The sequence below is a fragment of the Chelonoidis abingdonii genome, chromosome 1 (assembly GCF_003597395.2).
Source record: "Chelonoidis abingdonii isolate Lonesome George chromosome 1, CheloAbing_2.0, whole genome shotgun sequence".
Lineage (NCBI taxonomy): Eukaryota > Metazoa > Chordata > Testudines > Testudinidae > Chelonoidis > Chelonoidis abingdonii.
In genome coordinates this window covers 111,157,123-111,180,933 of record NC_133769.1, presented here as the reverse complement: position 1 = coordinate 111,180,933, position 23,811 = coordinate 111,157,123, and the positions used below count along the sequence as shown (strand labels likewise).

Here is a 23,811-nt window from a genome sequence, read left to right as displayed (position 1 = left end):
GACCCCAGAACCCCTGGCTGATCAGACCAGGCAGCAATGCAGGAACCTTTCTGAGGTCTGATCAGAAAATGTCTGGTTTTAAGGGCAAACTTAGGCAGTTTCCCACCAGTACTTTTGATTGGCTCAGAGGCAGGGGACAGAGAGAAAGAAAAAAAAAAAGGCAGGTGAGCACAGAGACATGTCTCCGTACGCTAACAATTCTATATAAAAGGTGATGTCACAGCAGCCGTACGCTAACAATTCTATATAAAAGGTGATGTCACAGCAGGCAACTGGACATTGTCCACCCTACACCGAGCCCAGGTTTAACAAGGTGATAACAGGACTAACCCTTTGAACAGGGCAGTGGTCCCACTTAGCACAATTGGCCATCCCTTTGAAAAGGGCAATGGCTCTTGGTAAACAACTTTAAGGGGCCCTCCCTTTTGAGAAGGGCAGTGGCCCTGCTAAACAACTTAACAGCCAGGGAGGGGAGGCCACAGGAGAACAAAAACAAAATGGAGTATGTGGACAGCTGTAAGAGACAAAATGGAATAAGGAGATAGCTGTAACAGACACCATTGACCTGGAGCAGCGAACCCTGTCCAGTGGGAGTCACAATCGGCCAAACCTGCAGACACAGCAGGTAAACAAACTGGCCTGGCCTGCCAGGGGCTTTCCCTAAACAAGCGGCGTCCCAAGTTTGGGAAACACTGCCCTATGGGATGTTACACTGTAAATACAGTTCAGTGCATTCCAGCTACACCTACTCATTCCTCCAATACATCCTGCCCTTTCCCTTAGTTATAACCTGACATACATCTACACCAAGCACTGTAATAGTGGAGGTAACGAAGGGTTATTCCACCAGACCTACACTACTAGGGAATTCCACTGATGCTAAGGGTACTCCCAGTCAGTTGCCACTGCTTTGTGGCACCCATATGATAGCTCCACCAATATACAAAGGCTATAGCAGAAACCCCAATCAGGGGCACAGACATTTAAAGTAGGTCTAGCAGTAAGGCATCTTAATTTTGCTTATGATGGAGATCAAGTTTATTTCAGTGTAAGGAATGAGATGTCTGCATTGTGGATGGCTGTATACTGAAACTGAAAAGCACTTCGGCATGGAACTGACAAGCCTGTGAATGCATTTGGGTGCTACGGCGAAAAGGTACAAGACTGAGGTTGGTCTGGAGGGTAACACCACTGTAACTGGTGATCTTGTGTTTTTAAGGTTTGTACTCGGGAAATGCACTTAGAGTTAACTTTTTTGTGAGGGAACAAAAGAAAAACAATTATAGTGGCACTTACCTGATGCTTTCAAAGCACTTTACAAACATCATTCAATCCTCATAACACCTTTGTTGGGCAGGTAAGAATTATCACTCCCATTTTAAGTTAAGTGACTTGCCCAAGACTACACAGCAAATCAGTGTCAGAAGGGAAGCAGCACTCATATTTCTAGATTGCTGCTCTGCGTTCTAACCAGTAGACAACACCCCTTTCAGAAAGTTTTATTCCTTTTCCACTAAATCACATGATGTTCTACTATTTCTAAACTACCATGTTATCTTGCTCAGGGTTTTAAATGGCATAATTGGAATGCATAATTGAAAGGTGATGACACAAGGTTAAGGTTGCTATGGAAATGCTCACTCTGAATTCCATGGCTGGTGCATATAAAAATGCAATGCTTATTTATGCATCAGCATGATTTTGTGTATTAAGGTACTCCACATATATAGATCTTCTTATGTAAATATTCATTATAACACAGCACAAAATAAATCAGCCTCACTGGCTTTAGGCAAGACTTCTGAAGGCACTGTAGACCTTGAGACCAAAGAATAAGTCATCAGAATTTGAACTAACATATGCAGACTGTACAATTTTTTTAATCATTTATAATATGTGAGCACCAGCTAGAAAACACAAATACTTAAAATAAACACTTGCACTACTCAGTCAAGAGTGTTTCTCTTATGGTCTATGATCTTAAAATTTCTCTCTCCCCCTCACTATGATAAAACAGGGAAAACAGGAATTTTCTGAGAATATTTAATGCAGCAATTGAAATTCTTTTAAACTATTCAGATTTGTAGGTGTGACTTTAGGTGGCGAACTTTTGCAATACCAGTGAAGGTCAATTCTAGATGGTCAGTTCTAGAGTACAGCAGAAAGGAATGCTCAATTTCAAGATGGAGATACGGCTTTTAAAGGCCAGGAGTCCCAGCATGTAGTGCTCCATATTGCAAATAAGCTGCAGGACACTTCTACATACTAAAGATGAGGAGGGCTACAATGTGTGTCTATTTTATGCAAAATTAGATATGTCCATTGAGCACCTGGTGATTTGACAACGTGGTACTTCTCAACATTGCAAAGTTGGGACAACTTTTAATCATGTGATTAGTACAGATGGTTTTAAAAGAGTAAGTATATTTCATAAAAATTTTAGGGAGAAAAAAACCTAAATATGTTTATTTTTCTTTTCTTTTTTTCTTTTTTTCACACAACAAAATTACCCCCCCCCAATCCCCAACACACATGATTTCTTACCCTTTTTTTTTTCTTTTTTCCCAGTGAAAAAGTGAAAGTAGGATTTTCCCCACAATTTTGACATGGAATATTTTGAAATTTTCAAAAAAAAATTGTCAAAATATTTTGTTGGTTTACAAATTTCATCAATTTTTTTTTAAACTGTAATTTTTCTACACACAAAAAAATGTGTTTCTGGAACCCTATTTTCCAACAATGAATTTCTGACTACCTCTAATGTATATGGAAAATATATAAAAAACATAGTTGTAGTGGGGCTAGTAACAAACAGCAGTTATTGTGCGACCATAGACGTTCCCCTTAGTACAAACACACATACACATACACACATATCCCTTCTATAATACTTTCATCTTCTTTGAATTTTGATTTGGGAGCATTTTGAAATACCATTAGATATGTTCAAACTGACCAGTTTTTCAGGGAGTACATTTTTATAATGAAATAATACTTCTCTTCCTTTGAAAACCATTATTTCTTCATAATTAAAAAAAATTGAGACAAAAACAATTTTTTTCCACCTTATTGAACCCAGGAAAGCATAGGAGAGAATCTTTTTCTTTTGAAACTTTGTGCATCCTAGTGTTGAGCCATGGAAATGAGGTGTCATACAAAACTGCACACAGAATAGTCCCAGTGCCCTAAGCAGTGTGAAATCTACTGCATGCAAAAAAAATACCCAGCTCTGCAAAAAATTCTCACCAGAGAGGCCATAGTGAACCCAATGACCTCAATGTAACCATCATCATGGCGCTGAGGTTCAAAGTCTCTGTGGTCGCTGGGGGTACCCCAGGGCATTGTGCCAGCACAATACCTGCAGAAAGAGGTTTAGAAAATGACAGCTTTAGGGAGCATACTAAGAATTTGCCCCACTGGGTCTTACAACATTTAAAAGAAAAGAAAGCATAAGTACCGGCCAGTTCTTTATCTTCTGAGTGAATAGCCATACATCTATTCCAAAAGGTCTTAAAATTCATTCTGGGGCCTCCCAGTGACCATACATATAATTACAGGAGAGATCGGAAGGGGAACCTGCCCTCCAACTTTCAAGCTGGTGGGGCAGGCAATTAGTTTGTCTATCCCAATTTCTGGTAGGTTGCTGAGTGGAGATGGGAGGCAACAGAAAGGGGACAGTGCCCTTTGGCAGCACTGCTCAGGATTCTTCTCTTCTCTCTCCCCCCAGTCCTTCTTCAGATCAGTTATTCAACTGGATTTTCACCTGCAGCCTCCTGCCAACAAAGGCTGCTTTGTGCCCCTACTAAGAAGGCAGGAGGCTGAAACCGAGCTTGCTTTCTGCAGACCTTAGTTTCCTCCCTCCCTCCTGGCTCAGAAGGTCCAGGAGCAGAGGGGGATGCAAAAGCTGGGATAGATTGGAGGAGGAGCTCCAGACAGTGGCCTCCTACCTAATGGCTGCGGCTGCTTCTCTCTCCTGCCTACCTTTAGGGATACATGGGAGACCTTGCAGAGCAGGGGGTGGGGAGAACTTTGGAGAGGAGACACCACAAAGAACCTTGCACAGGGGGCAACACAGGAGAGAGAGAAAGTGAGTACCTTGGAAAGGGAATCTTTGGAGAGGGGACAGGAAAGATGGGGGAATATTGGGCTTTTAAAAACTCACTCCTCTGTTTGTGACAACCTCTGAGGTGTTAGGAAACAGTGTTTCTTCCAAACCCATTTGGAGCTCTTCTATTTGGAGGTACTGATCTGATTTTTTTCCCTCCTGCTTTGTGTTTCTAATGAAGCAGAAGACAACTCTGTTCTATCTGCTGACTTCCTTGTTCATGTATTAGGCGCACAACTCTGGAAATTGTGTTTGTTAATTCATTGTTCCTATGAAGCCAGCACTTTGTTGTGATTGGAGCTTACCTGGGTATATTTAAAAACACTATACATTGGAACTTCAGCTCCTGAATCTTTGGGGTCAGGTCTGTTCCATCACACTGCAAAAACCAAAGCAACAGGACAAAGAGGGGTTTGTAAATGGGATCTCAGACAGGGTAATAATTGCTGTTACCCCATTATGTAACAACCTGCCCAAGAACACGGATTGCATATTAGAAATACCCATCTCTCTATAACATAGTTGCTGGGCACCATTCACTCTCTGTGAGATAGGGAAGGGTGTGTTACTCAGTGGGAAATTGTCATGTATGTACCGGGCCGGTGCAAGGAAGTTTCCCGAACTAGGTGAAACTTCCACCTTGCGCCCCTCCAAGCCCTGCGGCAGCTCCCCCCCAAACCCTGAGGTGCCCCCCCCAGGGAGCCGTACAGCACCTCCCCACCCCAGCTCACCTCTGCTCTGTCCTCCCCAGCACTCTGCCCCCACTCTAATTTCCTCCCCTCCTAGGCTTGCAGCATCAAACAGCTGGCTGTCGGCAGCACGCTGACCCAGGGGTTCGGGCTGCTGGCGGGGCGGTGACCCAGGGGAACCCCTCGGCTGCCAGCGGTGGTTCAGACTCCCTCTCCCTCCCACTGCAGCGGCCGCTGAAACCCTTTAATAAAAAAAAATTGGGGGTGCTGCTTTTTGATGCCCCCAAATCTTGGCACCCTAGGCAACCACCTAGTTGGCCTAAATGGTAGCACCAGCACTATGTATGGCTTTCTACAGGCTTTCTACAAAATGTGTTTCAAATGTCACAGTCAAAACTGAAAGTAACAATCAATGGTCTGGTGTGATTAGGTCTATGTTTTCTCAGCACTCCCTCTCCCTCTCCCAAACACACACACACTCTCTCTCTCTTCCTCTCCAGCTGTCTCACTGCAGAAAATGCTTTCCTATACTTACCACAACTTTAACATGTTTGGATAAATCTCTGGAACTTCTCTGCAGGAAGTCTGAAAAGGCTGCCTACCAGACATAGGAAAAGGGAGGGAATTCAAATCAGAATTTTTTTTATTTGAACCATCTACAGCTTCTTCCTGTCACTTTCCTTCCTTTGCATCCCTCCCCAGATTCTGCCACCACATACCATCCTGAGCTAAACTCTTTTCTTTCCTGCTCCCGTTGACACAGTTTTAGGCCAAGTTTCTTGTTAGCATCTAGTCAACAGTGCATGTTTCAAATTCTCAAAAGTCCCTTGAATCAGAGCCAGGGGGCGAGGACACAGAAGGGAAGATTGGTCCACTTGTTTTGCTGCATTAAGGTGCTACACTAAGAAAAGGCACTTCACTTGGGAACATTTACCATGGAATACCATTGTGCACTCAAATCATCATGCAAATTCTTGCTCTGGTTTATTTGTTTGTTTTTAAAGTGTAAGGCTTCTGGGTGTGATGACAGTGATAGAATCTGACAGCAGAAAGACATGTATGATGGCAAGTATTATCCAGTCAATGACCTCCTTTCCTAATTTCACCTTAGAATAAAGCTGAAGCCCCGTCCACATCCCTCCTGGATAAGAAATTGTCATCTAATTTGCATATTCATGTATGAAAATGAGATGCTCCAAATAGCAGCTCTCTGTCCTCCTCCTCTCTTTAACTCCAAGTCCAGGAACGCTCATCAGGGGCTGAAAGATGTGGTCAACGATTTTTCCTATGTGCTAGCAATTTCCCCAGTAAATTCAGTATCCAACTGCTGCCCACAGATGAGAATAAATGTGAACACAACAGTGAAGCGCTTGCCAGTCTGCAGCAGTGGGTACAGGATATTATCAGTCCTTCCTCCAAATGCTGTAGCACTCTTCTGAACTACTAACTATTAGGGAGAAATAATACTTCAACCCCTTCCAAACAGACATGGGGAGGCATTGCCAGAAGTAGCTGGAAGCAGACTATGTACTTTTAAAGGTGACGGGCAAAAGAAATGGTCGTAAGTCTCAGGAGTGAAAGGGAGACGAAGAGGAATAAATAATAAATAATTTAAATAAATAAATCAAGGCTATTCTGTAAAATCTATTCACAACTCACCCCAGCATAAAACATTTTATTTCGAAAGCGACTGTTGAATTTCTCTGGATTTGCTTCTGTAAAAGAAGAACAAAGAAGAAAACAAAGTCATCATAAGGGAGAAAGTTTGCAAAGCACCCTTGCTGTTCCAAGAAGTTTCATTCCAAGCTTTCCTGGAGGCAGGAAGACAGATTTCCAGCCTTGGCACGCTGCTACTTTTCAACCCATGAGGGGGAAAGGGCAAGGGAAGTCTTTATTTTCAACACTATCTACATCAGCAACCCTAAAAGAGCAATTCCATGTGTACTGTACATGCACCACCCACTGGTAATTAGAAGGTGAAAAATGTCAAATGAATTTTTACTTTGCAAGAATCTATCCTCTATGCTATTCTTTGCTAGTGGATTTCTATTTAGTGCAGCCCCTTCTTGGTCTAAGGTAGAGTGGATGAGGAGAAGGGCAGACAGCCCCCAAGGCATGATTTTCTTGAGGGAAATTTACCACACCACCACCTTAGAGAGTCACATTGTCTGTTTCATGATCCCACTGTAAACTTCCAACAGCACAATAACAACTTTTCAGTGACACAAGTACACACTGTACACTGAGTAGATCTCCGTTTGGATCATTCGAAATCTCATGAAACATTTGAAACAAAACTGAATGGTTCTCAGATTTTCAGGCCAGAAAGGACCATTATGATCATCTAGTCTGATCTCCTGCATAACCCAGGCCATAGAATTCAACCTAGTGATTTCCGTACCTAGCTCAACAACTTGTAGTTAAAGTAGAGCCTAATTAGAAAGATATCCAATTTTGATTTAAAGATTCTAAGTGATGGAGAATTTATCACATTCTTGGTAATCTGTTTCCAATGATTAATTACTCATGGTAAAAACTCCTTGTCTTTTTTTTCAAGCCATTGGATCTTTTATGCTTTTGTCTGATAGACTAAAGAGCCCTCTACTATCAGATATCTTCTCTCTGAAAAGCTACTTTTAGGAGTGTGATTAAATCACTTCCTAGCCTTCTCTGCGATAAGATAAATAGAATTATTTTAAACTTCCATTGCAAGGCATATTTTTCAGCCCACAAACCATTCTCATAGTTCTTCTCCAATTCCTCTCTAATTTTTTCAGCATCCTTTCTAAAATGTGCATACCAGAACTTGTAATAGGATTCCAGCAGTGGTCTCACCAATTCCATATACATAGATAATATCATCTCCCTGCTCATGCATGATGATTTCCTGTTAATCTATGCAAGTATCATGATAGCCCTTTTGACCACATCATCACACTGGGACCTCATATTCACTTGGTCACCGATAAAGACCCCCTAAGGCCTTTTATGAATCACTGCTTTCCAGAATACAGACTTCCATATTGTAGTGTGACCTACATTTTCTATCTGTTGATGTATGACCTGCACTTGCCTATATTAAAAACACGTGTTTGATTGCACTCAGCCTGCCAAATGATCCTGTTTGCTTTGTTGTGGGTAAACATCAAATGCAGGACTCTACCATATCAATACATTCTGGGCCACATGTTCAGAAATCATTTGTTTTGTTGTACCTGCATATTGCATCTCTATTTATATGCACAAGTGGTGGTTCTGCCTACAAAGGGTTACAGTGTCCTCAGCAGCTACTGAATGGGATATCTGCAGAGCAAGGGCTTCCCCTTCTGAATGGCTATATTAAAATTGCCTGAATTGCAGCTCTGGGTATAGGTGGAAGGCAGGGGCTGCATGCCCTGGACTCCCACAGTGATGTTGCACTCTATATGATTTTAGGAAAATATGCTAATGAGTGTGTATATAATTTAACTAAAATATGCTCCACGCAAAAGGTCTCTTGTAAGCTATCATTACAAAGCTTATAATCTACTGAGTGTGGTCATCCTATCTGTATAAATGTATCACTCTTGTAACTGAAACTAGAAATATGAAATATAACTCTGAGGGGTTATGATAATTATGCAAAAGTGTGGGCCATTAATGGTGGTTTGGAATCTTGATGGTTCCCATCAACCAGGACAATTGACTGTGGATGGCTCTGTTTGCTTGCAGGCCTTCCTGTGAGTCAGGCTGGGAGGAACAAAGTCTTGGGGTCTCACAGGACATGTGACCATGTCACCTGGTACGGAAATCCATCTTAAACCCGGTGCTTTTCCATTTAGAAGTGGGGTTGGGGACCCAGAGAGACAAAAGATTCCCAACGTATGCCAAAGCCACATAAGGGGGTGGAACAGAACAAAGTGGGCTGCAAGCATGAGAAATCCCCGAGCTACCACCTGAGGTGGAACAAGGGCTGTACCAGGGGAAAGGATTGTGCCCAGATTAGAAAGGCATCCAGTCTGTGATAGAAGCTTACTGAAACATCTCTAAGGGTGAGATGTTATCTGTATTCAGTTTTCTTACTGTATGAGGTTTACACTTGCGTGTTTTATTTTATTTTAACATAACATAAGAACGGCCGTACCGGGTCAGACCAAAGGTCCATCTAGCCCAGTATCTGTCTACCAACAGTTGACAATGCCAGGTGCCCCAAAGGGAGTGAACCTAACAGGCAATGATCAAGTGATCTCTCTCCTGCCATCCATCTCCATCCTCTGATGAACAGAGGCTAGAGACACATTCTTTACCTATCCTGGCTAATAGCCATATTATGACTCACACCACTGTAATTATCCAGTCTCTTTTAAACATTGTATCAGCCAGCTTCAACACTCCTTTCAGCAAGGTTCCACAAGTTGAACTGTGCGCTGCGTGAAGAAACTCCTTTTATTGTTTTAAACCTGTTTGCTATTAATTTCATTTGGGACCCTAGTTCTTGTATGTGGGAAAAAGTAAATAACTTTCCTATCCACTTTCTCATCTCTTCATATCTGATTTATATACCTCTATCACATTCCCCTTAGTCTCTCCTTGCAAGCTGAAGAGACCTAGCCTCTTTAATTCTTTTCATATGGACGCCACTCCAACACCTATCATTAATTTAGTTGCCTCCTTTCTGAACTTCCTTTCTAGTGCTAGAATATCTTTTGAGTTTGAGGAGAACACATCCTGTACACAGTATTCAAGATGTGGGCTATACATGGATTGTTATATAAGGCAATATATTACTTTCAAGTTTTATTCTCTATGCCCCTTTTTAATGATTTCACTTAACATCCTGTTGCTTTTTTGACTGCCTTCTGCACACTGCGGCGGACCATCCTTCAGAATACTATCCACATGACTACCAAAATCTTTTTCTGACTCTGTAGCTAAATTAGTCCCAACATATAATGTATAGTTGGGGTTATTTTTTCGCTGCATTACTTTACATTCTATCCACATTAAATTTCATTGCTCTATTTGTTGCCGATCACTTATTTGTAATACTTTTTTGAAGTCTTCACAATCATGCTTGTTCTTAATATATTGAGTAGTTAGTATCATTTGCAAAACTTTCCACCTCATGTCTTACCCCCTTTCTCAATCAGTTATGAATAATTGATAGGATTAGTCTAGGTAATTCACTTTGTTCTGTCTATTACTACTTGGAACCACTTAAATCCTACTTTCTGTATTTAATAAAATCACTTTTTACTTATTAATTAAGCCAAAGTATGTATTAATACCTAGGGGGGGCAAACAGCTGTGCATCTCTCTCTATCAGCATTATAGAGGGCAAACAATTTATGAGTTTACCCTGTATAAGCTTTATATAGGGTAAAATGGATTTATTTGAGGTTTGGACTCCATTGGGAATTGGGCATCTTGAGTGTTAAAGACAGGACCACTTCTTAAACTGCTTTCAATTAAGCCTACAGCTGTTAGGGGACATGGTTCAGAGCTGGGTCTGGGTTTGCAGCAGGTTAGCGGGTCTGGCTCAAACCAGGCAGGGCACTGAAATCCCAAGCTGCCAGGACAGGAAAGCAGGGGCAGAAGTAGTCTTGGCACATCAGTTGGCAGCCCCAAGGGGGTTTCTGTGATCCAACCCATCACACTCACTTCTCAAAAAACTGAGTAGGGAGGAGTGAAGCGCTCTGTCTCAATTACACCCAAGCTTCAGCCACCAGATGTGGCCAGAAACGGGGGTAAGGATTAGGAAATAAGTGGCGCATCTAAAAGGGGTGAAGTAACTGACTTCCTCCTAGAGCAAGAGTGGAATAAGGGAGGAATTGTGACTTAGAAGCAGAGTTTCCTTCTCAGAATGCTTCCCGGAACAGCATAGCTACATGCTGCCCCATATTCAGGACCAAGCCTAACAGTTCAGTCTCCCCTCAAACAAGTAACTGGTCACATAAGCACTGAGGTTACCACTGAAAAGGCAACATTCATTAAAAGTAACACTTGAGATACTTACTACCTAGTCTACCTAAAGGGAAATACCCAACTACCTTAGAGGGCAGTTACATTTCCACACCGTGAAATGCCCGCGTGGACTAGGAAAGTTCAAGTCAGTATCTTTATTTATTTTGTTTGCTTCATGACATTTTATATCGTTAACAATAGCTCTGAATGCGGTAATGCGCATGCACATTCAATTTATTGGACCAAATTCTGCTTTAACGAAACTAGTGTAAACCCAGAGTAATTCCACTGATTTCAGTGGAGTTACTCTGGGTTTATACAAGTTGTAAATGAGATCAGAGTCTGATCCATCCCGATTATTTCCATAAATAACACGACAGAGGAAATTAAATGAAAACAAACACACACAAGACAACAATGACACCAAAATGTAAGCTTTAAGCTTTTCTTCCCCTATACATGCAGGACTCATTTGTAAGTTTTTGTGTTCAAGAAAGCGAGAAAATAACTGTGCCAGCTAGAATGGGAACAGCAGATGTAAGTGCTTTGCAAGCTTCCCCATCCACACATACCCACACACAGATTGCTCTGAGTATTTACTCTCTCTCATCTAAATTTTTAAAACACTGGCATGTCTGGAATAACATTCATTCTTTATATAACTCTGCAACTTAATAATTAAGCAATGCTTCCACTAAGCGAGAGGGTAGCCATGAAACTCATCTATACTGAATTGCAACCCCATTAGGAATGCACACTGGGTGCATTCATAAAGAAATACACAGTGCTGTCATCATTTCATTCCTGTGCCCTTCATTATTATTCCTGAAGCTTACAGCAGTCTTAAACATTATAAAATATGCATTAGCTCATTCCATCAGGCATTCAGCTCTTTATTTAGCCTGGCATGAGGGTGGTACCTTTTTACTTTTTTAATGGCATTGTTATAGTATAAAAATGAGAACAAGTGAGGCTTCAGTTCAAAACTCACACAGCTAAATAAACAACATGCTGACCAAGGAAAATTTAACAGGACCTCTGGTAATATAAATATGCTTACCTAACACATGCACACAATGTACTGCCTGTCAAGCCAAAACTCAGCTGTTTAGGCATATTTGGAATTCTGTGAGAGTTTCTGGCAGGATACAATCTTCATCAGTATGAAGAGAGCCCACGTTAGGACTCCTGAGGGATTTTTATGGATTATTATGAAAGTCTGTTTATTTCCTTACGAACATAATGGATCTAGGGCTCAGTATTGTCCAACTCAACCTAATAATACTATACCACAGTCTTCCATAATAAGTTTCTCTCTAGTTCTTCTGTAAACATGACTTTACTATTGCTGCCATCTACAATCCACAATTTCACATCCCTGTCACTCCCTCTCCCAGCCCCTCCCCCACTGTGGGAAAAATTTGCACGCAATGTAAATTCTCTTTTTCTCTCTGCTGTTTCCTTATTTTTGTCCACATGCCCTCATTCTGGATCAACATAAGCCTTTTATAGTATCTACAGCTCTCTTTAAAATTTCCTTTAGAAGCTTCAAAACTTCAAACCTCTCCCCTCTTAGTCTCTTTTCCTTCCATGAATCTCAGCTTTTCCAGCCAATTTCATTAATCTTGTTATATCACCAAAACCTTTTCTATTTCTTCAATATCCTTTCTTCAGTGTGATGCACAAAACTGGACACATTTGTTCAACTGTGGCATAATACGTCCTTCAGAAACTAGTGCTAGAATCATTCTTCCCACTTTCTTGTCTGGGACAGGAGTTTATATGTTTCAGCATTCTCTTTAGATTTGGGAAACAAGTTGTCATAGCCAACCCTAGCTAAAATTCAGAAGCCATTTGTCCATTCCTATGATTCCCCAGCTAAGGGAATTAAGAGTTCCTCTCACCTCGGGATTCATGGAATTCCAGCGTGACATGTGCATCAAATCCAAGGCTGAAGTAATTATTGAAGACACTGAGTGGAAGCTGCAATCAAAGACCAGAAAGAAAACATGTGAAACTGTTTTGGGTACAGTATGCAAGAAAAGACAACCAAACATTTCATGCCATCCCTCAAATTAACAGCTTATTGAAAAGCTATAGAAGGAGAGAAGAGAAAGCTGTGGGAAATTTTATATGCAGAGCTGCTATGAAGGCTGGAAACAACTTGCTGAAGATAATCAAATGCAAAAATGAAAGAACACAAACATCTGTAGTGCTTTATGGTCACATAAGTGACTCTGTAAACATGACATCATGGGGTTCGCTATTTATCCTCTCTCAGCAATCTTCTACTTAACATGTCAAAACAAAGATTCTCCGAACTGCAGGCACTACAAGCTCAGCATGGCACCTGAAAAATCAAGCTGTGTTCTTTCTGCTTCATACATCAGCAGCAGCAATACAGATCCTGGATTCAGAACTCGGCTGGTAATTCTGTTGATGATGCATGAGGCAGACTAGAGCACATCTGGCCCTTTCACTGCTATATTGGCTCTATTAGGCTGACAAGAAGGAAAGCTAGAGTTCAGTAAATTATAACTTAGAAAGGTTAGAGGGCTCTATGTGCAGAAACAAGGAGTCATTTTCACTGAATCCCTTTTCTCACTATTGCCTCACTTTAAAATAATTGCAGATTAAACCGGAGAGAACAGAAATACAGCTCCTCCCATGACAAATGTTCCAAAATATTTGAAAACCTTCCAACTCATAGACCAAATGGGGGAGGGTCAGTGATGTAACAGGACCACACAGAGGGAAGGGGGTGACAACCTCAAAAGACACAGGTTAGCAACCCATAAACACCACCTTGCTTAGAGAACAGATACACAACTGGTATCCACTAGCAGCAGCCCAAAGAATATACATATGCTTTGTGGTTTTTCAATCAGTTGAGGACTGGATCATGGGGCTAGCTTTCATTACCACAGCTAACAAGGCCAGGAGAAGAAGTAATAATCTGACAAATGAGATGCACAGATTTTCGCCCTTTGACCCAGGGAACAAGAAGTTTGTTTAAGCACTCAGATATCGAGCATTATGAGGGACAACAAATGGGCAGCATGCTGTAACTGTGATCTACTTCTAAACGTGGTGACATCTTCAACCTTGCTGTAGGAGGAGACGAGAGTGGAAAATGTTTTCCTGAGTCCCAGAAACCCCAGCTTGCATCCTGCAGGCTTTCTCTGCTGTAAAATAGGCAGCTCTAACCTTACGTGCCCCATCCTCAATTTCTTCCTGTGGCATATCGGGGTTTCGTTCCACCTGGAGGTTCCAGCGGTCCAGCTGGACAATAGTCCCATCTTCTACGTGACAGAGAATCTTTGAGACAGGCTCATCTGTGTAACCCTGGAAGCAGAATGACCACCACCAAAGACTCACTAATGACTTCTAGAACACCATCACATCACACGTTAATTACCTGAGACACCAGTGACCATGCCAGGCCAGATCTGTGTGCAGGAAGTTTGTATGAAATCCAGACTAAGTCTGCCCAACAGGTTCATAAATTTAGACTGTGGATGAACCAGGAACAAGAAGTTTGGCAAACAACTGTTGAGATTTACAATCTCTGACCAGCACAGTAAGGCCAATGGTATATGGAGGTGACTTAACAGATTTTACTAAGAGTGCCATGCCCTTTTCTGCAGTCCACAGGTCCTACTGACCACAAGTGGCAAGATTCTGTACACACATGCAATAAAATCCCTGCCCCAAATTGTTCATAAGATCTTGCCTTGTTGCATCACAAACCTGAAATGTAGTATGGGTTGGTGAACCTTTGGGCAGATACAATCTGAGTTTCGCATAAATCTTTTCATAGATGTCAGGGTGGGTTGGATGGTTGCAACCACAAACCATGCCAAAACTTGTTTGTTTCAGATGAGCTGAGATTTAACTTGTTAGGCTTGCATAAACCCAAAAATCAAAGCAAAAAACTCAGAGAGAGCAAATCCATAAGAACCAAAAAACAAGCAAAAGTAGCATTCAAGAAACCACATGCAGCTGCTGAAATTCACACAGTTCATTTGCAGGATCTGGGCCAAAGCAGGCACTAGTTATCAGAGCAGCTGAGATGCCCTGTATTTTACTTCATTATGTGGGCTAGAAAGACGTATTAGAATTTAATTTTGCTGTCAGCTTTGAATAGACTCTGGATCCCACCATGGAACAGAGAAGAACTTCAGTTGTATTTGTCTCCATCTGCAATAATTCTAAGTGCATCATAAGAATGGAAACAGGCACAAAAATCAATTTCAATCTGGAATGGATTTTGGATACATCCCTGCCTTCACTCCACTGCTGTAGCTAGCGGAAGCCCCATCCTATAACAACTATCAATTAGAATGAATAGCAGGTAAGTCACAAAGAAGAGGGTACTGGAGTCAGTGCTTACCCCTCCCCAGTTGAGGGTGCGAGCAAGGTCATTCCCAGTGCCAAGGGGAAGGACGGCAACAGGAGGCTGGGGGCTGAGCTGTAGCTCATCCAGGATGGAGAGGATCCAGCCCACCTGCAAACAGAGAACAGGAAAGGGAAAGAAATCAAATTAGGTGGATTTAAATAGTGAAAGAGAGAGAAACAGACAAACAGAGTTTATCCTCATCACACAAATGGTCAAGTGAAATTAGTGGGAGATGCAGAAATGAGCACTGCTGAAAACCAACCATTTAGCCTCCCTGCCTGAGCTTCCTCTTCTGCAAAATAGGGATAACAGTATTTATTAGCCTGCCTCACAGGAGTGTTACAAGGAGCAACTGGATTTCAAGTTGTATATAAAAGCTGATTATTAAAAATAATGAATTGGCATTATTTATTGTTCTATTGATTTAACAACAATCACTTCCACCCTCTCCCTGAGCACGAAACAAAAGCACCTACAATTATGGACTTGTATTTATACCTGATTGAACATTGCTTTGAAGGTTTTTAATTGAAATTCTTGTCATAAAACAAAAGACCTCCTTGGATTATCTTCTACAGAGTACCAAGAAACATAAAGCAAAATTAGACAGCATTTTAAAAAACTGAATAAAAAGATTAAGTTGAAAATGACTAAGAACAAACATCTGAAACTCATCCTAATTATTTTTTCACAGTGACAGCATTGAAAGTAAGGGTTAAAGGGCACTGTACCGCTGGAGATGCCATCCTTTAAATGAGGCACAAAACCAAGGTCCTGATCATTTGTGGTTATCAAAGATCGCAAGGTATTTCTTCCAAGAGTGGAAATGTTAGCTTTGCTATCCAGGCCAAATTCCTACGTGAGCTCCAGTAGCTAAAGAATTCTTGTTTACTACTGAGTAGTGTTGCTTTGTGCTGTTAAATGGCTTTCATGTTCTACCAATAGCTGTGGATTAATGGTATGTGATGGGGTAAGTGACTCTCGTAGGTATAGAATTTTTAAAGGACTTTCTGCATTTCCTTGAGCTGAAAAGGGCTATTTAACTATATTAGAATAATGTAGAATTTACACTTTAAAATGGTGGTATGGGAAGCACAGTCACTGAGGGACAGATTTTTTAAGGTCTTTAGGCACCTAGTGGGATTTTCAAAAGGGGCTAGGAGCCTAACTCCCATACCTTTAAAAATCTGGCCCCTGGTGCTTAGAATAGGAGATAGAGTCAGGAAACCCTAAGGTGAAATCCTGGGCCTCTTGAAGCCAATTGGACCACCACTCAGCCATTGACTTGCTATCTAAAATTGGGCAGGTCACTTCATCTGTGCCTCAGTCTCCCAGTCTGGAGAGTAGAGATAATACTATTAAATCACCTTTGTAAAACTGCTTTGAAATGATACATAAATTGATTCTATTTGAGTGGCAAGCCTTATTATTTAGTTTGACCCTGTCATAAACAGATTGTTAAGGGTTAACGTAACCCTTTACAGGTAAAAGATACAAGCAGGGAACTGGAACACCTGACCAGAGGACCAGTCAGGAGACAATCAGGAGACAAGATAAATCTGAGTGGAGGGAAGCTTTTGTGTGCGTTCTTTGTCCGTTGCGTGTTCTTCTCTTGGGGGATCTGAGAGAGACCAGACATTACTACAGGCTCTCTAAGTTTCTGTTCAAATAGTAAGTAAGAACAGGCGGTTTTAGTCTTTTTAATTGGTTTTCTCTATTTGCAAATGTGGATCTGGCTGGTTAACTTTTATATGTGTAGTTGCTGGGAATATTTTGATTTGTATTGGTACTGGGGGAAAAGTTTCTCTCTAGTGTCTGTAAGCTATAGGACCCTGTAATATTTACATCTTGAAGTTACAGAGATAATTCTTTACTTTTTCCTTTCTTTTATTAAAAGATTTCTTTTAAGAGAACCTGATTGATTTTTTCCCCTTGTCCCTGTTTATCCCAGGGGATGGGTTAACTCACCGGACTGTGTGGGGAGACGGGAGGGGGAGAGTGGAATCTCTCTCTGTTTTCCTTGAATCTGTTTGCCTCTTGTGGAAGGAAGGGACATGTTCTCTGTGTTGTGATTTAAGAGTTTGGATCAGTAGTCTCTCAGGGTAGCCCAGGAGGAAACATCTGGAGGGGGAAAGGAGGGGAATGGGTTTATTTCTCCTTGTTTTAAGAACCCAAGGGATTTGGGTTCTTGGGGTCCCCAGGGAAGGTTGGGGAGATCAGAGTGTCCCAAAACACTATATTTTTGGGTGGTGGCAGTGCTATCAGATCTAAGCTGGTAATTAAGCTTAGAGGATTCATGCTAGTATCTCATTTTCTGAACTCTAAGGTTCAGATCTGGGAAGGAATACTATGACAGACCCAGTCTCTAAATATCCAACAGCAACCTTGGGGTTAGGGGTGACAAGGCCTACCATCTTTTGTGAATTGTGTGATGGTGAAAGGATTGATAGTCCTGGAGGCTACAGCCTTCCATGTATCCCCAGGAAAAGGAGAGCAAGCGGTGAAACTGGAAAAGCTTCCATTTTCTGCTTCATGTCAGCAAGGCAAAGTGATATCTGGTCTCACTGAATATTCACTAAGCCCATCTGAGCGAGATTTTTCATTGGCTTTTGGGACAATGAGATATTAATTTGTTTCAAATTTAACAGCAGCAAAGAGAACAGTTTAGAGTTGTTCACACTAATGAGAAGGTGCTGCCCCCTACTGCTCATACTGTGAAATCAAGAGAAAACAAGAGTTGGTTAAGAACCAATCAAGCTGCACTAATTTTTATATTAAAATGCTGTGGACCTAGACTATCTCACATTATAGTTTCAGCTCCCTTGGAAGGTAGACTGCATACATTTGACAAATAAATGAGAAGGTTATCTTTTTTCACTATGTCCTCCACTGAAACAGTGTCCTGTAGGTTCTGGAGGAAACAATCCCTAGTGAATCACAGAAGATGTCCCTTTGCTGGACCCTAGCTGGTTCGCTCTTACTTTCTCTCTGACAGTGAAGGAACCCTTCCATTCATATTAATATTCACTAAGGCTGGGATTTTTACATGAGTCTAAAGAGATTAGATACCCAGTTTCCCCTGAAACTCAATGGGAGTAGGGAGGGAAGCTCATTCCTTTAGGCTCCTTTGAATATCCCTGCTTATGTCCACTGTAACCCGTTTCAACAGATTTAACTCTCAGTGATATGATTTCTCAGTTTGGGTGGCAGAGTTCTGTCATCAGGGTAGCCCCTGCACCTTAAATACCACCCTAGTGGAAATGTGCCTGATCACATTTAGCTATCTCAGAAGGGACAGTGCAATGTCATACACACCGGAGTATAACAAAATCACAGGCAATACTGAGAGAAGTTGATTATGAAAAGACGGTTACTCACCTTTGTAACTGTTCTTCGAGATGTGTTGCTCATATCCATTCCAGTTAGGTGTGCGTGCGCCGCGTGCACATTCGTCGGAAAACTTTTTTACCCTAGCAACACTCAGCGGGTCAGCTGGACGCCCCCTGGAGTAGCGCCCCTATGGCACCGGATATATACCCCAGCCGACCCAGCCACCTTTCAGTTCCTTCTTGCCGGCTACTCCGACAGGAAGGAGGGTGGGTTTGGAATGGATATGAGCAACACATCTTGAAGAACAACAGTCACAAAGGTGAGTAACCGTCTTTTCTTCTTCGAGTGATTGCTTATATCCATTCCAGTTAGGTGATTCCCAAGCCTTACCTTGGTGGAGGGGTCGGAGTGAGATGTGGCAGCGTGCAGAACCGCTGCGCCAAAGGCTGCATCATTTCTAGACTGTTGGACCAGAGCATAGTGCGAAGCAAAGGTGTGGACCGATGACCAGGTCGCTGCGCGGCATATCTCCTGGATAGGAACATGGGCCAGGAAAGCGGCTGATGAAGCCTGAGCTCTGGTAGAATGTGCAGTGAGATGGCCCGAAGGGACATGAGCCGAGTCATAGCATGTGCGAATGCACGCCGTTACCCAGGAGGAGATCCTCTGGGAGGAGACTGGTAGACCTTTCATCCGTTCAGGGACTGCCACGAACAGCTGGGGGATTTCCGGAAGGGCTTTGTCCGCTCGATATAAAAAGCGAGCGCCCTATGGACATCTAAGGAGTGTAACTGCTGCTCCTGTCGAGAAGAGTGAGACTTCGGAAAGAAGACTGGGAGGAAGATGTCCTGCTTGGTATGGAAGGCCGACTAGTGGCCATTACATCGGCAGAAGGGTTCTGAACTTCGAGCGCTTACGGTGGACCACCGTATACTGTCTTTCACAGGACAAAGTACATGTTGCGACTCATCTGGCGTTCCTCCTAGGTAGTGGAAGACTGTCTTCCATGACAGGTACAGGAGCGAGCAAGTTGCCAATGGCTCAAATGGCGGATGCATAAGTCTGCTTAGGACTAAGTGAGGTCCCAGGTGGGGGCAGGCGGCGTAATGGGGGGTAGAGGACTCAGGCCCTAAGAAAATCTAGTAACTAAGGGTGGAAACACGGAGTGGCCACTTTCTCCAGGATGAATGTGGAGATAGCCACCAAGTGCACCCTCAGAGAAATATCGCCCAGGCCCTGTGCTTAAGAGACCAGAGATAGTCCAAACAAACGAGAATCGAGCCTCAGAAGGGGTAACGTTCTGCGTTGTACACCAGCAGGAGAAACGTTTCCACTTGGCCAGGTACGTGGACCGAGTGGAAGGCTTTCTGCCTACTAAGGAGAATATGCTTGTACCGGAGCAGAACAGCGTAACTCTGATGCGTTCAGCATGCCGAGGAGCCACGCCGTGAGGTGAAGGGCCTGAAGGTCCAGGTGCGAAGACTGCCGTGGTCCTGCATTATGAGGTCTGAATGATGGCAGGGTAACTGGCTGGCATGGACAGGTCGAGCAGGGTGGTGTACCAGTGCTGTCGGGCCACGCTGGCGCAATCAGAATTAGATGCGCTCTGTCCTGCGGAGTTTTATCAGGACCTTGTGAACCAGGGGAATGGTGGGAAGGCATAGAGCAGTGGTGGTGCCTCCACGACATGAGGAATGCGTCCGTGATCGATCCGCGGTGAAAGACCCTGGAAGGAGCAGAACGCTTGGCACTTCTGTTCATGAGAGAGGCGAACAGGTCTAATGAGGGAAACCCCACCTCTGGAAGATCGATGAATAACATCTGGTCTTATCGACCATTCGTGACAGAGAAGGACTGCTCAGCTGATCCGGCTGGAGTGTTCCGAACCCCAGGGAGAAAGGACGCCACCAGGTCTATTGAGTGGCTATGCAGAAGTCCAGAGTCAAATGGTCTCTTGACACAGGGAGAAGAGCGAGTCCCTCCCTGTTTGTTTAATAATACATGGCCGTTGTGTTGTCTAAAACTGAGACACAACGGCTGTGAAGATGTTGCTGAATGCCTGGCACATGAGAGCGGACTGCTCTCAGCTCTCGGACGTTTATGTGAGCGTCAGTCCTGCGATGACCAAAGCCCTGTGTACAAAGGTGACTTAGATAGCCCCTCAACCGAGAGATACACATCTGTCGTTAGGACAGTGAGAGCTGTGGTGGATGGAACAGTAACCCCGCACACACCAGGGAGGGAGTTAGTCACCAGTCGAGGGAGTGTAAGGTGCTCAGTGGAATGTCACCAGAACGTCTATTGGGTCCCTGCCCGACGGTAGACTGAATTAGAGCTCATGTTCCATGAAAGGGGGCCGCAGGCAGAGCCTGGCATATTTGGTCATCATAAGTACATGCGGCATGTGGCCTAGTAGGCGAGACATGTGTGCGCGAGCCGAGGTGGTTGAGAGGTCTGCAGACCTCGAATGATCGTTGCAATCGCCTGGAATCGTGGCTGAAGGAGTAGGGGCCTGCTCGAGTGGAGTCCAGGCTGCCCCTATGAAGTCCGCCTTTGTGTGGGGACCAGGGTAGACTTTTCCGCATTGAGAGAGCAGGCCCAACGGGAGAATAGGTCCGTGATTATGCCCACGTGCTGTCAGACCTGAGTCTGGAGGTTCCATTGATGGACCAGTTGTCCAGATATGGAAATATATGTATCTGCTGCCAACGGAGGTAGCGCGGGACGACGGCCATGCACTTCGTAAACACCCTGGGGGCCGTGGAGAGGCCAAAGGGGAGGACAGTAAATTGGAAGTGCTGGTGATTGGCCACAAAGTGGAGATACCTCCTGTGCGGAGGGAAGATGGTGATGTGGAAGTATGCGTCCTTCATGTCAAGGGCGGCATACCAGTCTCCAGGATCCAAGGACGGGATGATAGTCCCCAGGGAAACCATGCGGAACTTCAACTTGACCATAAACTTGTTGAGGCCTCACAGGTCTAGGATAGGCCTGAGGCCTCCCTTGGACTTGGGAATCAGAAAGTAGTGGGATTAAAACCCCTTCCCCTTCTTGTCTGATGGTACGTCCTCTATTGCTCCTGCGGTGAGGAGAGACTGCACCTCTTGTAAGAGGACTTGCTCGTGAGAGGGGTCCCTGAAGAGGGACTGGGTTGGGGGGTGGGAAGGCGGGGATGAAACAAATTGGAGGTGATATCCTTGTTTCACCGTGCGTAGGACCCAGAGATCTGAGGTCAGTTGGGACCATGCCGGGAGGAAGTAGGAGAGACGGTTGGAGAAGGGAGGAGAAGGATCCTGTCCTGAAACTGGTACGCCGTCCTTGTGTACACCTTCAAAAGGTGGACTTAGGCCCCGGAGGTGCCTTTGGGGGCCCATGGTTTTGATCCTCTTGGGGCCCGGACTGGCATCTACGGCCACCCCGCCCACGCCTTCCACTGAAGTCTTGCCTGTGCCGGGGCACAAAGTACGGGCAGTGGGGTTGAGGCCGGAAGGGTCTACGTTGGGTCACAGGGGTATGCATGCCCAACGAGCGCATGATGACCCTGTTTTCTTTTAAACTCTGCAACCTGGGGTCAGTCTTCTCAGAGAACAAACCCTTGCCATCAAAGGGTAAGTCCTGGATGGTGTATTGGAGCTCAGGTGGCAGGTTGGAGACCTGGAGCCTGGAGATACGCCTCATGATGATACCTGAGGCCAGAGTTCTGGCTGCCGAGTTGGCCACATCGAGAGAAGCTTGGAGGGAGGTTCTGGCTACCTTCTTCCCTTCTTCAAGGAATGCGGCAAATTCTTGGCACAAGTCCGGGGGTAGTAGTTCTATGAACCTACCCACCTCCACCCAGGTGTTGTAGCTATAACGGCTCAGGAGAGCCTGCTGATTGGCCACCCGGAGCTGCAGGACACCTGCCGAATACACCTTGCGGCCCAGGAGGTCCATCCGCCTAGCCTCCTTAGATTTGGGGGCTGATGCCTGTTGGCCATGGCGTTCCCTTTCGTTGACTGATTGGACAACTAATGAGGAGGCAGGAGGGTAGACATATAGGTATTCATACCCCCGAGAGGGTACCATGTATTTCCTCTCGACTCCCTTTGCCATAGGGGAAATGGAGGCTGGGGACTGCCATAAGGTGTCGGCAGTGGCCTGGATGGTCTTAATGAAGGGCAGAGCCACCTTAGCGGGGGTATCCGCCGACAGGATGCTCACGACGGGGTCCTCGACCTCCAGGACTTCCTCTACTGGGAGGCTGATGTTAAGCGCCACCCTTCTAAGGAGGTCCTGATGAGCTATGAGGTCTATCGGCGGGGGCCCTGATGACGAGGTCCCTGCCACCGCCTCATCTGGAGAAGAAGAGGATGACACTCTGGGGATGAGAGGGTCCTGGATGGCCTCTTGCTCATGAGTCGGTTCCTGCTCTAGCAGTACCGGGGAGCCTGGTGGATGGATCATCTGCTCCTCTGTCCCAGCTGGAGGGGGACGGCTAGTGGTGGCCTCAGGCGCCCGATGCTCTGAGGGAGCGGAGCGGGTCTGGGCCAAAGGAGCATCCTGGGCCTGGTGGTACGCCCAGGGTGTCCAAAAGGACCACTGCTGAGGTCCCGTGTCCTGAGACCGGACATCCTGGAAGACCCCGGTAGGTACCTCCGTATCATGGTTCTGATCGTAGTAACTGTCCGCGTGGGAGGACACTGACATCTGCCTGGATGGCCATGGAGGAGCAGAGAAACCTTGGGCTGAGGTTCTGACAGACCTTGCTCCCCTGCTCAGCAGGGACTGGTGCCGGTATTCGGAACAGTACCGTGATCTAGACCAGGACCTGAGACCAGACCGGTGCCGGGAGGTCAACCGGGATCTCGAGTCCCTGCGACATGAGCGGCTCCAGGAGGTGCGGTGCCTGGGTCAGTGCCGGGAGCTAGAACGGTGCCGCAAATAGCGAGGTGGACAGCGTGAGTCCGACCGGTGCCGCAAGTCTGACTGGTGCCATGTAGGGGAGCAGTGCTGGGACTGCGAGCGGCGTCGAGAGCGGGAGTGCTGTCTCGACCGGAAGCGCCTGCGGGACCGCGATCTTGAGTGGTGCCAGTCCGCTGAGCCGACAGAAGGTGGTCTGGTCAGGGTCGGCTTGCCCAGAGATTGGATTACCCGCACCGGCAGTGCCGGGGGTAGGGCCATTGCAGTATCCGTGAGGGCGATCAAGTCTCTCGCCGCCGAAAATGCCTCTGGCGTGGATGGCATGGTGACCTCTACCGCGGTACGCGCTGGGGAGCTATCAGGCGCCGGACTCGACGGCCCTCGCGGGACCGGAATCAACGGTGCCGATTTCGTCGGTGCCGCTGTGGGTATCGGCGCCAGGCGGT

General features: G+C 44.8%; 1 protein-coding gene across 2 annotated transcripts in view; it reads right to left on the bottom strand.

The window, feature by feature from the left end:
* The window catches only part of DGKI (diacylglycerol kinase iota), a 338,722-nt gene that overhangs the window by 141,327 nt on the left and 173,584 nt on the right, over positions 1-23,811 (bottom strand). For both annotated transcript variants that reach the window (XM_075069054.1, XM_032783200.2), the window contains exons 13-19: positions 15,131-15,244; positions 13,945-14,082; positions 12,642-12,720; positions 6,454-6,509; positions 5,330-5,392; positions 4,411-4,484; positions 3,247-3,358 (exon numbers count right to left, since the gene is read on the bottom strand). In XM_075069054.1, coding sequence (XP_074925155.1) covers positions 3,247-3,358; positions 4,411-4,484; positions 5,330-5,392; positions 6,454-6,509; positions 12,642-12,720; positions 13,945-14,082; positions 15,131-15,244 — 636 coding nt within the window. The remainder of the gene's footprint in view (positions 1-3,246; positions 3,359-4,410; positions 4,485-5,329; positions 5,393-6,453; positions 6,510-12,641; positions 12,721-13,944; positions 14,083-15,130; positions 15,245-23,811) is intronic.